Raw genomic sequence first — 16,072 nt, 5'->3', positions numbered from 1 at the left:
ATTCCATCCACAAATTGTTGGAACGGCTTCAGACGACGAAAAGTAAATATGGTTAAATCAATAGGATTACTTGCTTTTGATTATGAATTCCATTGCTAGTTTTTCTTGTGTGTTTTTATTATGCATACCAGTTTTACAAAGTGCATGCTTTATTTTACTTTTTAAATTTCGAACTGGCAAGTTAAAATGATCCATCATTTCCTGCCTTTTTTTTTTTTTTCATAATGATAATACAATCTAAAATCTAGCAGTAAAAAATTTATCATGATACACCTGGTATATTGACTGCTTATGGCGCATGCTCGTCTTGGCAAATAAAACAACAAATTGGCTCCCCTCCCCACCTCCCCATTCTGTTTGGAAGCAATCGAAAAGAGAAAAGCAGGCCGGAACACAATTGCCTCAAGGGAAAATAAAATAATACCTGATGCTTTAGTTTTTGTCGCATGGCACTCGTTGTGGAATTGCACGCGCACACACCCACACACACCCAACACACACACAAGCACACACGCACGCTGCAACCTGCCCATGAGGAAAATAGTTTATTAGGTCAGGAGTGCCAGTGGCACATGAAGGCTCCCAGCTGTGTGTGCAACTTTGGATTTGGTACCCACTTCACGTCACCTTGAATCCTCTGACATCCACCGAGGGGGTAATGTAAGGCATACTTTGCTGGAACAGTAATAATCCATGCTTCATGCTCAAGAGCTGAGTCTCAGAGGAGGACTGGCTTTCTCTGCTCCCTTTGGCCTCACTCCGTCTCACTCAAGGAACAAAAAACCCAAAACAACAGAGAAGGACTGGAGAAAACAAGGAAAGCAAAAGAAGACAAATCGCTTTAAATGGACTTTCGCCTTCTCATCAGCCTGTGGTTATCTGTAAAGCTGTGCAACCCAGGTGAGATGGAGCTGACAGGAGATGGGAAAAGGCTGTTTTTTAATGTGCTTGGCGAGATCTCCTCTATCTTGTAAGAGATGGAGTGAAAGTACTGGGGGTTCAGCTTCGAGCTGAACGAATTTTGGTGGGACACCACCCGGCTGGTGTACTCATGGGACCTGTAACACATGCAGGAACAAACTGACTGAAGGTCTGTTACTTCGGCCTTGTACCGTGGCCGACCATGCTGGGAGTCCTCTTGGATGTGAATAATCATGCTGTTGCGGTTCCCTGCCAGGGACGCCCGTTCTTCAGCATCCCGCCTCTCGTCCTCACTGTTCATGGTTAAGAACCTGAGAACAACCAGATTTAGAAATGCCCCAATGACTGTCAACCCTACTAGAATGTACATAAAGCTAAAAGCCACGTAGAGAGGCTTCTTTTGAAGGGCCCCTTTGGTCTGCAGGGCCACATAGTCTCCAAAACCTATCGTAGTCAATGTTATAAAGCAGTAATAGTAAGCATGGAAAAAGCTCCATTCCTCGTACTGGGAAAAGGCTGCTGCTCCAATGCAGAGTGTTCCCATGCAGGAGAAGAAACCCACAGTGACCATGTTTTCCATGGAGACCTCGGTGCTCCTCATCCCACAGCACTTTTTGATGCGTTTCAAGAGGTACTTGACGAAGGTGTTCATGCGCTCTCCCAAGCTCTGGAACATGACGAGTGTCAGTGGGATCCCCAGAACCGCGTAGAACATGCAAAAGGCCTTTCCTGCATCTGTTCCTGGGGCAGCATGTCCGTAACCTGTGAGGGGGAATGAAAACACAGGAGAGTCAGAAATTAGTTGATTACCACAGCTCCCTTTCCGGACAGGCTGCACAAATCACTCCAATGCTGCAGGTAGGTCCAAAGCAACAGCAGCTATGAGGGCATCACAGTCACAGGACTTTCACATTTCCTTCACACATATCCTGTAGCCAAAGCAAATATCACACATTAAAAATAGAATTGTACACACAGGACTCGGAAAGATGAAGGAATCACCAATCCGCCTTACTTCTGCAGTTATTTCTTCTAAATACTGAGTTTATTTGCTAAAGAAATTTCATGTCCAATCTTGTATCACATGCAGTACTTGAAATTTTGAACATAGGTGGTCTCAACAATACTTTTGAAAGGAGTTGGTGTAGCCCAGCCCCAAAACCAGACTACACTGATAGCATCTGAATTCTGTGACTGCTGGCAACAGAGTCAACATCATTGTTTCCAGCAGGCACAGATCAATGGGAGACTTTTTAAAACCATCTTCCATACAGAGTAAACCTTTCTCACAGGCACCATTCTGAAAGCCATTCACTTCTGAAAACTGGAATGCCACAGGATCTCAGGGGTTTAATACCTGCTCTACTTTCACTTACTGAAAAATAAAGAACTTACCAGTATCTCTCAGAGTTTTACAGCTTTTTCAAACAATCTGGGAAAGATTATTTTGCCACGATGCTAAACTAATCCAGGACAGAGAGTGCATCGTGTTTCATTGCATACTTTACAGAAAGTAAAATCACAGCTAGATCTTCATTCTAAATCCAACAAGCTTTCTGCTTCAAAATGATTTCAGTTTTTTCACATCACACTGTTTTACATTTCTTAAGATGGCAAGCGATAGTACCGAAGCTTCCAAAGTAGGATGGCTAGGAGTCATGTGTGCATAGTATGCAATGACCATGTGGGTACTGCAATATAGATTTCCCTTAAAGACAATGAATAGAAATCCATACCTCTCATGTGCAGTACCTCTCATCTACATCTGGATGCCTAAAACGATTCACTAACTTTTTCTCAGGATACACCTATTTCTCTATAGTGATTAGAACTGAAATCACACGACAGACCTCAGTTGAAGATTAAAATACATAAATCTAGGTATCTACATGTGTGCTAAGAGTCCAAGCTACTTTTATAGTCAATGAAGATTTAATGAGAACAGGCAGTGGTGAGTTACTTAATGGCCATTCCAACACCTGTCTACTCTACGTTGAGCTGTAGAGACAGTACTGACTGTTCCATTGACTGTATTCTCTACGTCCCCATCAGACTGACCAGATTCCTGATGACTTCAGAAGATTCTAGGTAACTACTGCACAGGCTCACAACCACATGGAAACACCCAAACATTGGCATCTTCAGTAAAAGCAGAGCTCCACCTTCAGTGACTACCAGCAACATAGGTGCCCACATTGTAGACAATGAAGGTTTAAACCCACACAGAGGCTTCTAGCATAATTTGAAACCCCTTAGTTTCTATGATATCCACACAGAGATGGTTAAGAAAACATATATACAGCCGACAACCTTCAAAATGAAAAGAAACAACAGGACAAAGAAAATAAAATGAAAGAAACAGCAAGAATGTCCTCCAAAAATTTGCACTTATTTCCTTAGCTCAGTTGCTAGTTATTGGGAAATGCATAGGAGGTAAGAACTAATTCGCAAATGAAATATATAAATTAAAAATAGGAAGTTCTTTTCAGGTGACAAAACAAATAGATTCACCAGTTATAATGGGATAGGTAGCCTGTTCTTTGTAAAAAGCAGTTTCCAAATTACCTGCAAAGGGAAGTGTCTTCAATAGACGGATGCTGAATTTGTTCCACCTGACTGTCCCTCAATAAAGGCTATAATTGCCTCTCATTACTAAGATCAGCTTTTGAACTACAGGGGTGTTAGTTAAAGCAGGGACATCTTCTCATTTTATAGCCTTAGTTACAGCTGATAAAGAGAAGGAAAGCTTCAGAAAATGTTATTTTCCAGATGGTTACAGAGATGGCAGTTGGTGGAAACAGCTTTCACTTTGGGTTTAAAGGAAAGGGTTGGGGTGAAAAAAGACTTATTTTGATATCACTATATTCTTTTTACTAAAGATATCCACAGAGACAGCTTAGAGATATTACAAAGCATCAATATTATATGCTTACACACTATGTCATTGTTGAACTTCTAAGATTTATCACAGACTTCGTAATTAACTCAAATTCAGTAGTCTTAAGAAAGGAAGGTACTATATCCTTGTTTATAGATAGCAAAGCACAGACACAGGCAGGCTATAATTTCTGTCCAATTCTCATAAGTAGACAAAAAAATCCAGACATTCAGATTTCTATTTCATCCTATGTCATACTCAATACTACAGTGTCAGATACATGCCTTTTACCATATTTTAACTATGACACTGGAGAAAAGAAAGGACTTTAGTCATGAAGCTGGCATTAGATTTTGCAAATAGATTCATATATAGAGGATCAGAGAAATGCATTTCTCTAGTGTGATGTTGCTTTATGGAATAGTCACCTCAGCCATTGCATTCAGCAACCTAGAAAGGGACTTCCAAACACACGAAAGAAATTCTAAACTCTCCTTTATTTAAGAATCTGTACCATACACACAGTAACATTTGTAAAGCCAGTTCCATCGGTGCATGCTCTCTGAAATTCAGTAGATCTCAAAACTAAAACAAAACACCATTGTCTTAACATCAGAGAGTGCCCCTGGGAAAACTGAGAAGGTCCATCATTGCCAGAGGAAGAGGGGCACAGAAAGAGATAGATAGCTCCATATGAACTACAACGAAAGCAAGAATGCAAGGCTTCAAGAGAAATATAAAGGTGAAACATAACATCGGTATTTCTTGCTCTTCTGCGACTAAAGGGGAAGTCCAAACAGAAGTCCATGAAAAGGACTCACACAAAAAGCCAAGAAACTGGGATAGAAGTGAGAAATATATAGAATTTCATATTGGGTCACTACTAGGTTAATACTAGCTATACTCCTCTAGTACACTATCAAGTTTGCTGAGGTCCCACAGTGTAGCAATATGACCTCAGCAGGCAGATTTGTCTAATATTCAATGACATATCATTTGAATGATCAACAACAGCCATTAGTAGTTTCTCTTTTATAACCCCCCTCAGACAGTTTGGCTTTCAAGACAGAACTTGTTTGGTTTGGCATGAAGAAGAACAGTTAAGCATTAAGAAATATAGTGTCTCAGACTGTCATTCCAGTTCTGAGGATGGAGCATCAATCCATCATAAAAACGATCTTCTCCCAGTTATGGAAGAGCTGTGCTACAGGCATCAAGCAGAACTTCAGGTAGGTGGTGGGCAGGACAAAGAGTCAGAGCACAGAGGCTGACACCACATTCGTACTCTGTTGATGGCTTTTCTGCCATTAATTTTTTCTAGCCCTTCTCTATTCTCTGACCATACCTCTTAAAGACCAAGAGCACCAATATATAATTACATAAATACGGTTTTCGTGCTTCCAAGAGCATAGCTATGAAAGCCTGTGGAAAATCCAGCCAGCCTCCTTCAAATATATTTTCCATGGTAGCTTTCAAATGAGACACAGAATGAAACACTTCATTACAAGTCATGCGTGAGGAAGACAGCCCCAATTGCTTCTTTTCACTTCCTAATGGACACTGTGCTGAAGTACCACTGCACAGTGTGTAGAAGAACTCAGTGCAGAGCCACCCTGAATCCAACAGTGACCAAAAGAAGACGGCTAGGGAAGAGTACAAGACCAGTGTGACCTCATGTGACATTATCCCTCCAAGTATTCAAGTACCCAGCTTTATCTTCAGGTTCTCAATGTCTTCCTAAGCCAGATGCAGTTTCACTGACTTTAGCAATGAATAATGGATTTCTCACCCATGGCCTTGAGCGTTCCTCCTTGAACCTATATAAACTTTCTGCTCCTGCAACATCTTGTGGCAGGTAGGTCCATACATCAACACAAAAATGACCATCACTCCTTTATTCTAAAGTTCTCTCCCACTGTTACTTGAACCTCCACTACCACTATGGAAGAGATCAGGGATGGTCATTCTTAACCTTCTTTGTGCCACTCGTGAATTTATTTACATCCTCAAGACAAATGTCATGTCTTGGTATCTTGCACTCGGCCCCTAAGCAAATATCTCTGTCACTGACAGTCTCACATGCATACAGCAGCTTGCTTAGATCTACATCAGTGATCTTTGCACCATGCTCAGCTGCAGGGTATAGACAGGCCCAGAAAATCTGTCATGTCTTCCAATATAACTTCTCCTGAATAATACTTCACTTCTAGAGCAAATGTCTGAATAAACAATGCCATGCTTTTGCAGTGATGCAGACTACCCAGAATGAGTGAATAGATAACAAAAATAAAGAATTATTGGGAAAAATCCTGAGTACTTTTAGTATGTCATAACTACCTTTAAGACTGCATGGTGATTCCAGTGCTAGCAAACTAAGCTTGGACAAGGGATGGATTCCAGCACCAACCTGTGCCTATCCGCACTGTTAAATCAGCATAGATCCCATCATTCCACCACAGTTTTAACTGGGGCCAAACACCATTGTCCAGATGTGTCTCTAGATGAGCATTGGTACCAGACCAAAATCTCGCTCACTGCTAAAGAATAAAAATGGAATGTGGCAGTGATAAGCTTACTTATAGTTCATGTTCAGGAGAGTGCGCAGCTGCAGCGTGGTTAAGTCTGAACTTCAGCGTACAACAGGTTTCAGATGTAATGAATCTTGAAGCAACACTGTGTTCATGAGGGACGTATTTTTCTCTCAGGGGTAGGTTTCTCCATTCATTCATCTACACTTCATTCACCCCCATGACAGACATTTGGGCACAGTCACCTTTGACAACAGCCTCCAGAAAGAAATGAACTACTCCACCCCCATGAGCCAAACCTTTCTTACTCATGCTGACAACAACTCTGGACATGAGATAATGGGAAGAGGCTAACGGCAACCATTGCTCCAATGGGCAAACATAATTCAGATTAAAACATCTTCCTGATGTCATACATTCACTTCTGAGGTTCAGCTGTGCCAGGGAAACTGCCATAGAAAACAGTCTGGTTCTTGCTGGATTTGCTGCTTGTGCTTTCATTGTGGAAAAGAAAGAACTCTTGTCTCCATGGTACAGTATGGATTAGGGAGATAAATCATCAGGATAACTGGTACTCACCAGTAACTCATTTAACAGGACAAAAGCATTCTCTTGCAAGTAAATCAAGAGCAAATCACTGATTCTGCTGTATGTGGATAAAAGTTGCTGTGTTAAAAATGCCATCTTCCTAGCACGTAGGCAACTACTCCCTCTTCTTTCTCTCCACGTCTGGGCTATCTCTAATCCTGCTGCATTTCTCCTTGAGCATCTCCAGGATCCCCTTTCTCTTCCATTCCCTTTTCAGTTGATATCACTGCAGAATATCACCTCCATAATCACTCCTAGTTTTATCAGGGTTTCCCTTTCCATCCTGCCCAAAAGATAGTTGGGTCAGGTCAAAGCATTGTACACAGCTCTCTACAGGCACAGAGTGCAGTTAATAAGGATATCATTGTGTGCTGAAAAGAAATGGACATTGCGTAGGAGGAAATAAGGTGTGCTCATAACTGCTACCCTATCCTAACTGTACAGGTAAGGCCACGCCATGCAGGAAATTATCTGCACTGCTTTACACTGCATCAAGCCCTACAGAAGATCTATTCTGGATGCCCCAGGACACAGTTGGCTTCTCTTGTTTTATTCTCCCCATGAACACTGAAGTCTTTTCTTTTTGATGTTGGAATCAAACAATCATTCATAAAAAACAGATTCCAAGGCAGCTTTTAATAAATAAGCATAGGCAGTGCCCAGCAAGGAAATGAGAAGAAGAAATAGTTTTGCTGTGTGATCTAATCACTGAAATATCAGGGGAAAACTGAAGCCATTCTTATAATGGGTGAAAGGCCAGCCTTGATCTGTGTTCTGACCCATCGGTCAAGACAGATAGAGGCCTCAGCCTCAAAAATTGCCCCAGAGCAATAACTTCTGTAACATCACCAAGCATGCTGGATTTACTGCCGGTCAGTAAGCTCAGCAAATGATAGCCCATCAGGAGAGCTGAAGGGCTCATAGATAAAGTCTGATAAGACCGATAATTACCAAGTCATCCAATGGCAGCTTCCATGCCACCCATCCTCGTTGCCACCATTTGTCTGGTCTGCAGTCCCCACACATCATCTCCTGCCTTACAGAACTCTTATGGAACTTGAGCCTCCTGCTCTGAATCATTACTGATATCAGTTGTTTTCCACCGTTTTTCCTCCACACCTACTTCCAGTAAAAATCAGCATGGCAAATATTTTTCATTGCCCAAATTTCTGGTGTAATTAACAGGTATTAACTGACTATGTACCATTAGAAGTCACAACCATAGGAAAACTAATATGTAAAGCACACATGGGAAATTGCCTAAGAGCACAATCCTGAACTCCTGTAGCCATGATGGAGCAAGAGCCAAAACCATGAAATGGTCAAACTTCTGGGTAGTGCCTCTGTGGCACAGCTTGGAAGATGATATTATTTTTCAGGCTACCTTAAATTACAGTGGTTCAAAAGTAGCAATTTATTTGAGTGAAACACAGTCATGTACTGTTATACTCATTTACTCATTTTGGATGCTGAGTAGGACTTAGAACTTTAGATCTGTTACAGGCAATTCCTAAAAGAAGGTACCCTGCTGATTTATCTTGGATTCTTAGAGGATCAAGGCAAATGATGTGTCTCAGTCCCATTAAGGCTCTCAGTAAGATCACTTCTATGGGACATGTTGGAGAACAGTTTCTGAAGTCCTCAGACTGCTTAGACTGGGTTTTCCTCCTCCTTCCCTGCCTGGAGTCCACCATCAACTTGTACACAGGATAGGCTCTGCTGCCCTGCTGGATGTCTACCTGGGACAGTGGGGATAAAAATCTGTTCAATTCATTGGGGTAGAGTAGTTGGAAGAGCTGATCATTCATGTGCCTATCAGAGCTGTGTGACCCACCCATGGCCACCCTCCCCACAGCTGGAAAGTCCTTCTTTGTTGACTCTAGGAAAGATATTATTCCTTAATCTCAAACCACAATAGAACATGTTTCCTCCATTTTCAGAGCTCCTTCAAAACAGGAAGCAAGATTCGGCCTCTTTTGCCCCCTATCAGGCATGGAGAATGGACAGTCTAACAAGTTTAAACCAAGACATAAGGAACTTCTATTCATCTAAATCATTCTGGTTTTATTCTCATATTTTTGGGTTGGTTTTTGTTTGTTTGTTTGTTTGTTTTCTATTTTTCTTCCCAATAGTTTTAAAGCTACTCATCCATTTCCACCACTTATAAGAAACTGTGATGTGAACTTGATAGTAATCTGTTCTGTTGGGCATGCCATCTGGCCAATCTGTGAATACACTAAACAGGGCCAAAAAACCAACACACACACAGCACAGACCCAGCTGCAGTGTGATAAACTTCTGTTCACGTATATGAAAGAATCAGGAGCTGCAGGTCCTATACAATGTGATGAAGAGTAGGAGCATGGGAAAGAACTGGAGGAAGAGGATGTCTGCCACCTGGTGAAGCACACAGGAAATAGTGGATGCCAACACTTGCCAGTTCATTTTATCCAGACATGACATTATTTCTACTCTACTGTAATTTCTTCTGCCTCAAAGAAGAGACTGGGAAGAGAAATGATGTTTTTCTCCAGCTCCATGAGTACACCAGCACTGATTTGGCAGTGATCTGGGCCATGTTTCTGTTACACCTTTCTCCAGCACTTTTTGACACCAACAAACACTCTGTTCTGGATTTCTGGCTGGACAACAGTGGACAGTTCTTTGGACTGCAACTGAGCCTGGACAGTTTTCTGAAGAAATCAACAGCAGTACACAATCTGCAGCTCAACAGACCAGGAGGTGAACAAGTGTGCATCACAGAGACTTAGGAAGACAGATCAGCCAGCAATCTGGATTCTCGGGATGACAAGCCAAACAAACCTCCAGTGTCCAATGGCAGAATGGTTTACAGTGACAGTTCAGGTTTATATGTAAGGAGCTTTGTGCTAAGCACCAAATGACCAGGTTCTCTGGAGCTTGTGTGTCACCAGCTCGGCATAAAACTTTCGTATCTGGACCAATGTGTTCTATATCTCTTTGGCACTGAGATACGTGTGTGCACAAAGCCCTGCAGCATTTCTGAGTCAACGTTTTCCCTCTCAACTCGTGCTCTCTATTTCTGACTGCCCCTGCATGCTTTTTCTCCATTTTGTTCTCTGAAACAGTCTGAGGATTGACCTGAGGCTCACATCACATCTAGTCCCAAGACAAATCATGCCCAGAAACAAGATCTCAATCTGAAGAGAATCGTAGCAACAACTAGGAAAAGACTTACCAGGTCATGTTATGCATTCCCAAGGGCCAGCATATGATTGTTCCCTACAATATGTTCTCCAGGGCTTTGTCCAGTTTTGTTTAAATGATTGAAATAACAGGGTTTCCGCGTTCTCCCTTAGGAAATTATTCCCTCATCTAAGAAATCCAGCTATTATGATTTTTGTTTTTTATACGCAGCCGGTATATTTCTACACTGTCTTTCATCACCGTATTCTTTTATTGCCCTCATTCCAACACACCCCATTTTTTTTCCATCATTATTCACTCCTTTATGCTTCTTGGAAACAGTCACAGCTTCATCTCTTAGTCAATATTAGCTATAAACAGAGTTGTTTTGGTCTTGCAATAGGGAAGAAAACAGATTAGATTCAGATTTTGAATGTTGCTTTAGAAGCAACTCCTTACGTGGTCATTTTTATTCTATAACTCTTGAGATTCCTTCTGTTCTCCATAAACTTTCAGGAGCTTTATGCTAGAGTTATGTGCAGTTCTCATACTCAAAGGAACAAAGTAGTATGATTACCAGTTCCCCTAATTGCTAAATATCCTCTTTGGGCCTGAAAGACTGGTCATCACTATAATATAAAGATCTCTTCTCATTACAAACTTTTCCTGATGTTGTCTATTTTTTAACCTCAAAGCCTCTTTCTAATGCATGTTATTGCTGTAAATATTATTTTTCCACAATAAACAGCTTTCTTCAGCAATTCTAATTGTTTCCCCCAGTTGTGGTTTTGGTTGCTCCCAGTTTATTGGCAATGATCTGGAATTCTCCATAAGGGGAGACAGACAAAGGACTCACCACCTGCAGGGCTGGCAAGATGATCCAACCAGCACTCCAGGGGATTAGGAAAAAATACATAAGGAAGAATCACAGAGGCTTGTCCCTTAACAAGAGGCCAAAAATGACTACATTTCTTCTTCCTTCGTTTTGTTCTGATGACAGAAAAGAGGATATAAGAAATTTCTGATTTCTCTTTGCTTAGACAGTTAATTCTTTTCAACTAAAAGCACACAAATTCTGAGCCTTCATAGCATTGAGCTTCCTTTCAGGCTTGTCTGAGGCCTCTCTCAACTTGACATTGCCAGGGCTTTGGAAGCAGGATCTCAGGATAAAACCCCACTAAATAAATGTAACCAAAGGCCAGCACACAGCAGAGTGGCTCAAAACATCAGGCACAAATCATTCCTGCTGTAGCAATCACCCCCCTGGTACCTGTGATGTCATTATCCATAGCAGTCCACACAGCTCTGTTTGCAAATTAGCGATATCCATAGCTGTCAGAGATGCTGAGAGATGCAGAGTGGCTTTCAGTGAAGCTGTTCAGCTGTGATTTCACTCAAGTGACTGCATTTTGCCTCTATGACTCCCTCTGCGCAATGAAGAGATTTAGAAGAGCGCAGACAACTTGCCATGAATTTGTTTGCCTATCTGTTTTTATCCTGTGACGTGTCTATTGCAGATTGTTCCCATGCCAGAGAAGAGAACTTTACAGAAATACTCATAGGCACATGATATTTCGAGCAGTTGGTCTGCTGCTAGAGAAAGCAGGGCTTCCACCATGTAAAAGGGCAACTAAAGATTCCCACTGTGTTCAGTTTTGGTCCCCAACAAATAAACATGCCAATAAATTATTTAAAAGAACTACTTTTAGTAACACAGATGATATTATATGAACTCTTATCTGGACATAATTATACAGATGCAAAAGCACTGTAGTGTGTGTCCTGGCAGTTGAGCTTGGTGGAACCACCAATTCCTCCTTCTTATTTGCTCTCCTTTGAACATGACCACAGTAAGGAATCAAACGGGTGCAAGCTTCCCTGCTCCTTGGTCTTTGCTGTTACAGACTTCATATCAGTTACATCATTTATAGTACCCTTCTCTGAACAAGGAACTCTCAAACACGTATTCGGAATCTGGCTGGCTGCATTTTTGGCCAAGTCTATTTTCCCCACAGACACTCTAATTTTCGAGCAGCTTTATTATCTGAAACTTGACTTCAGTGATCTGACAGCCAAAGCAAGTGCTTTTGATCGTAAATTCCCCCATTACATCACATCACATACAGATCGAGCAGTGATTCAATTGAATTTATAGGTGGATTTCATCAAACAGACACACGTTCGGGCTTTTTTTAATTAAAAACAATCAAACAAACAAACAAAAAAACCAACATTTTGCTCAAACCTTTGGATTAAGCTTATGTTGTAAAGACGTAAGATTTCAGATTTTTTGCTCTTCTTCCCAAAACAAATTTATATTCATTAATACAAGTAAAAAGAGGGGTCTGTGTTTTCTTTTACAAATTTTAAGTGCATTCTCACAATGGACTTCGAAAAATTGAAAAAATTCAACAAAAATACTTCTATGAAAGAAGAAATTAAATTATTTTTGACAAAGCACTTTTTAATATCATTTAAAGAAAAAGCTTATGAAAATGTTTCCCAACTCTACTGTTCTATTCAGTTCTCCATTGAGCCAGTACTGCCTCAGAGTTAAATTTGCACTTGCACTATGAAGACAGAATAGCTGAGCTAAAATGCGAAGGTCAAAGTTTGGCAATATCTTTGGGTTTGTCTACATGAAGATTTTCTGGCACTGCAGTAACACTGCTGCAGTTAAACCTTTCTAACTCTCTAGGTTGGCACTTTCCTAAGAAGTCACCTCATTGCAAGCTCTAATGGCAACATTTGTCTCAACTAAGCTAGCACACACCAGGAGTGTATGCTGCCAATACCTTTCTACATCAAGATGAAACCACAGCCTTTTCCCATGGCATTTTGCTCCAGCCAGCAGAAAATGTCTACGAGCAGTCAGGTGTATTAGAAACTTGAGACTGAGAGACAGTAAATCCAGAACTCGCCTTCATATACAATGAAAATCTCCTTCAACAGATGGAGCTCCAGCTCAGCAAGGACTTTTGACTCTACAAACCAAGCTGTAAGGCTGCCCCTGAATTCATTGCTGTTACAGCTAAAAATCTCTCTATCTTAAAACCAAATTTGTTCGTGGATTGTTCATATAAAAATAAAGCCCTTAACTTCTCTTCCTAGTGTGTCTTCTCTATTTCCAGACTAATCGCAGATATATCCCAACAGCCTTTTTTTTTTCCTCTAGGATGAATAAACCAGCCTCTGCTAATCTTCACATTAGACAGTTTCATTTTCATAGCATTTTGTGTCTTTTGAGCTTTAATACAATTTTTTGTACATCAACAACCCAGATTTAGATACAGAAGAACAGAAACTCAATGCTCCATTTGTGCAGACTTTGAATAGTATTTCATACAATCTAGGAATAGTATTTCGTACCATTTTAGAGAGATCTTGGAGATAGAACTTGCATTAAATTTAAAATAAGGTACTGAATATTGAGCCTATCAACCTTTGGATCTCAATACTAAAAATCCATCAAAACTTACTGTGTCTTACACTGATGAAAACTGACTAATTCTTGGTGACCATGAGCTCACATCTGCATAACTCAAAGTCACGCAAGATTATGGTTTAACTAAAGACAAATGTTCGAGCTAATATGTTAGCATTAAATGGATGCTAAGAAGAAACACTGCAGTGACTGCAAGTCAGTCTCCAGTGAACAACCTGTGAAAAGAAAGGAGGGTCTTGAAGCTGACAGACATGTCCCAACCAGTTATACTAAAAGTGGCTCACTTAAACCTCTTCCACACATTTCCAGTTCCCAGCAAACTCTTTCGCTGAGACCAGTCTAAGATCTTTCACCTCCCCTTTTATTTCTTTATTGTTTACAGACATCTACTTTCTCCATGTCAGCCCCGATAAGCACACCGAGCAGCAAGATTGCAGGAGGCAGCAGACTGAGACACCATTTAATGCACCTGACTAAGCATAATCAGAGCAATCCATCACTTCAGTTTTCTACTCCCAGCCAAGACGAACAGTCAAAATGAGTGGGAAGAAATGCAAAGCCGCTTCCATAAACTTCTTCATACCTCTACCCTTCACCACTTCTCTTCTGCTGGGTTGCAAACAGTATTTTACTGCATTATTCTAGTACCGTAACTATTTGAGTTCCTCCCTTCATTTTATCCCTGAACTCCTCCATTTAACATATCCCAATAAACTGAACTGACGAAATACTCCATGTGGTTTTTCTGAGCAGACATAACCAACATTTGCACAACTTTTATACCTGAGAACCAGAGTGGTAGTAACTATAAACAACACACGATGGTCCCTGACTCTTCACAGTTCTTCTCTCAAATTGGGAACAACCATCCACACTTTTCAAATGGGGATACAAGAGAGCAAGAGGGCCTGATCATGAAGAATACAAATCAGATTCTCAGTAAGGATCTGAGAACAGTTTTGTGGAAGGTTCGTCTTCCATCTGCACATTTCCAGAAATCAATATACATAATCAATAGCTATTCTTTATTAGCTTGGTTGGTTGCTTTTATAGCTTGGAAGTAACAGCTGCATTTCGAGACTTGCTGCCTTACTTGTTGCTGGGTCTCATTTGCTTTGCAAAACCCAAAGCAGGTTGATGAGCTGCGGCCACTGAGGCTGAAGCTGTTCTGAGTATTTAAGACATCCTGACTCCCTGACTGTGTTGCAGCAGCAGAATTACAAACTTAGCAGTGTTTTATTTGTCTTTGAGGAGGGCCAGCTCTCAGCCCTAAAGAACCTGTCTCTGAGGAAAGCCTCAGTAAGCATCAGCACATCCAAAAGGTAACAGTTGATTCTCTTACTAGGCAACTAGGTGGAAAAAGGCCTGAAATCAATTAAGCTATCTTTCTTCAAGTTAAAGTCTTTGGCTGCGCTACATCTCAGATACTTCCATATTTGCTGTCCTTTTTCTCCCATTACTTTCTTCCTCCTTCTTCTTCATACCCTCTCCCTTTTTGTTTGCGATATCCATTCCTCTTCTGCTCCACCTGAGTCTGTCTCATGTCATTCTCTTGCTTTTCCTTTACTAGTTTTCTTTCGAGTTTATCCTCTTCTGTTTCTTTCCACTCTTTTGCCCATGTTCCTTCCTTTCATTCTCATCTTCTTTATCCTCTTTTCTAGACTACACCTGCCTCCCAGGGCAATTCACAATAGTTGGGAGAACTTCACAGCCTATAACCAATCTATACAACACTTGTTCTATGACCATAATTGCCAACTATAAACCATCAGCCTTATCTTTGCAGACAGGATTAATTATGGCATGATGCATTATAGAATTAGCCATCCTTGGCAAAGCTTCTGGCCTTTAGTTTTCAGAAGAACACAATTAAATGCTGTTTGCACAGTCAAGCTAGAGCAAAGCTAAGACGAGACAGATATCATGAAGTGATTAGATTAGGAAGTAAAACAACCACGTCTCAGTTAGTTCAAGTGTTTTAACACATTATATAACATTTCAGAGGTAATACAGGCAAAATGAAGCCGCTCTTAGGCATATTCCTCCTTTCTTGCCCCCCTAACAAGCTGCAGGGAAGCGCATGTAGCAATAGCAAATGAAATGCAGAGGAAAGTCACTTTCAGATCCCCAGACTTTGGGTTTGCTTAGAAGGCAACATCTACCACACCAGCAAAAAGGTTAGCTCCATGGGGACTCCAGAGCATGCACACAGCTTGCGGTCCTTCCTAATTAGACACATACACACTCATCATAATAAGAGCTGCTCTCTCACCTCAGAGTTGGACCCCCAGCTCAGATAAGTCAGCAGGCTGCCCTGGAGGAGCTCCTTTGATTTATGTCAGCTAAAAATCCAATTCCCAGTCCTCTGTGCAAGCAGCAGAATGGCAGCATAGCTGGTGAGAATCTGGGTTTAATGAAGCCTTGCTCACTTAGATTTTCATTGTTTGAACAGGCGTATGTATATATACAGATCACAACCCAAGCTTCACCACTTCTCCAAATCAGCTTTTGATTCTCAGTGGACAGTGCTCCACAAGATCCAACCTG

The 16,072-nt window shown here is 41.1% G+C and overlaps 1 protein-coding gene across 1 annotated transcript in view; it reads right to left on the bottom strand.

Annotated features, from left to right (window-relative positions):
* Positions 1–222: 222 nt before the first annotated feature.
* The window catches only part of KCNK9 (potassium two pore domain channel subfamily K member 9), a 76,535-nt gene continuing 60,685 nt past the window's right edge, over positions 223–16,072 (bottom strand). The window contains exon 2 of the mRNA XM_072327389.1: positions 223–1,683. Coding sequence (XP_072183490.1) covers positions 842–1,683 — 842 coding nt within the window. The 3' untranslated portion in view covers positions 223–841. The remainder of the gene's footprint in view (positions 1,684–16,072) is intronic.

The sequence above is a fragment of the Excalfactoria chinensis genome, chromosome 2 (assembly GCF_039878825.1).
Source record: "Excalfactoria chinensis isolate bCotChi1 chromosome 2, bCotChi1.hap2, whole genome shotgun sequence".
Taxonomy (NCBI): Eukaryota; Metazoa; Chordata; class Aves; order Galliformes; family Phasianidae; genus Excalfactoria; species Excalfactoria chinensis.
The sequence above is the reverse complement of the archived record's forward strand: the minus strand, read 5'-3'. Positions and strand labels throughout refer to the sequence as shown.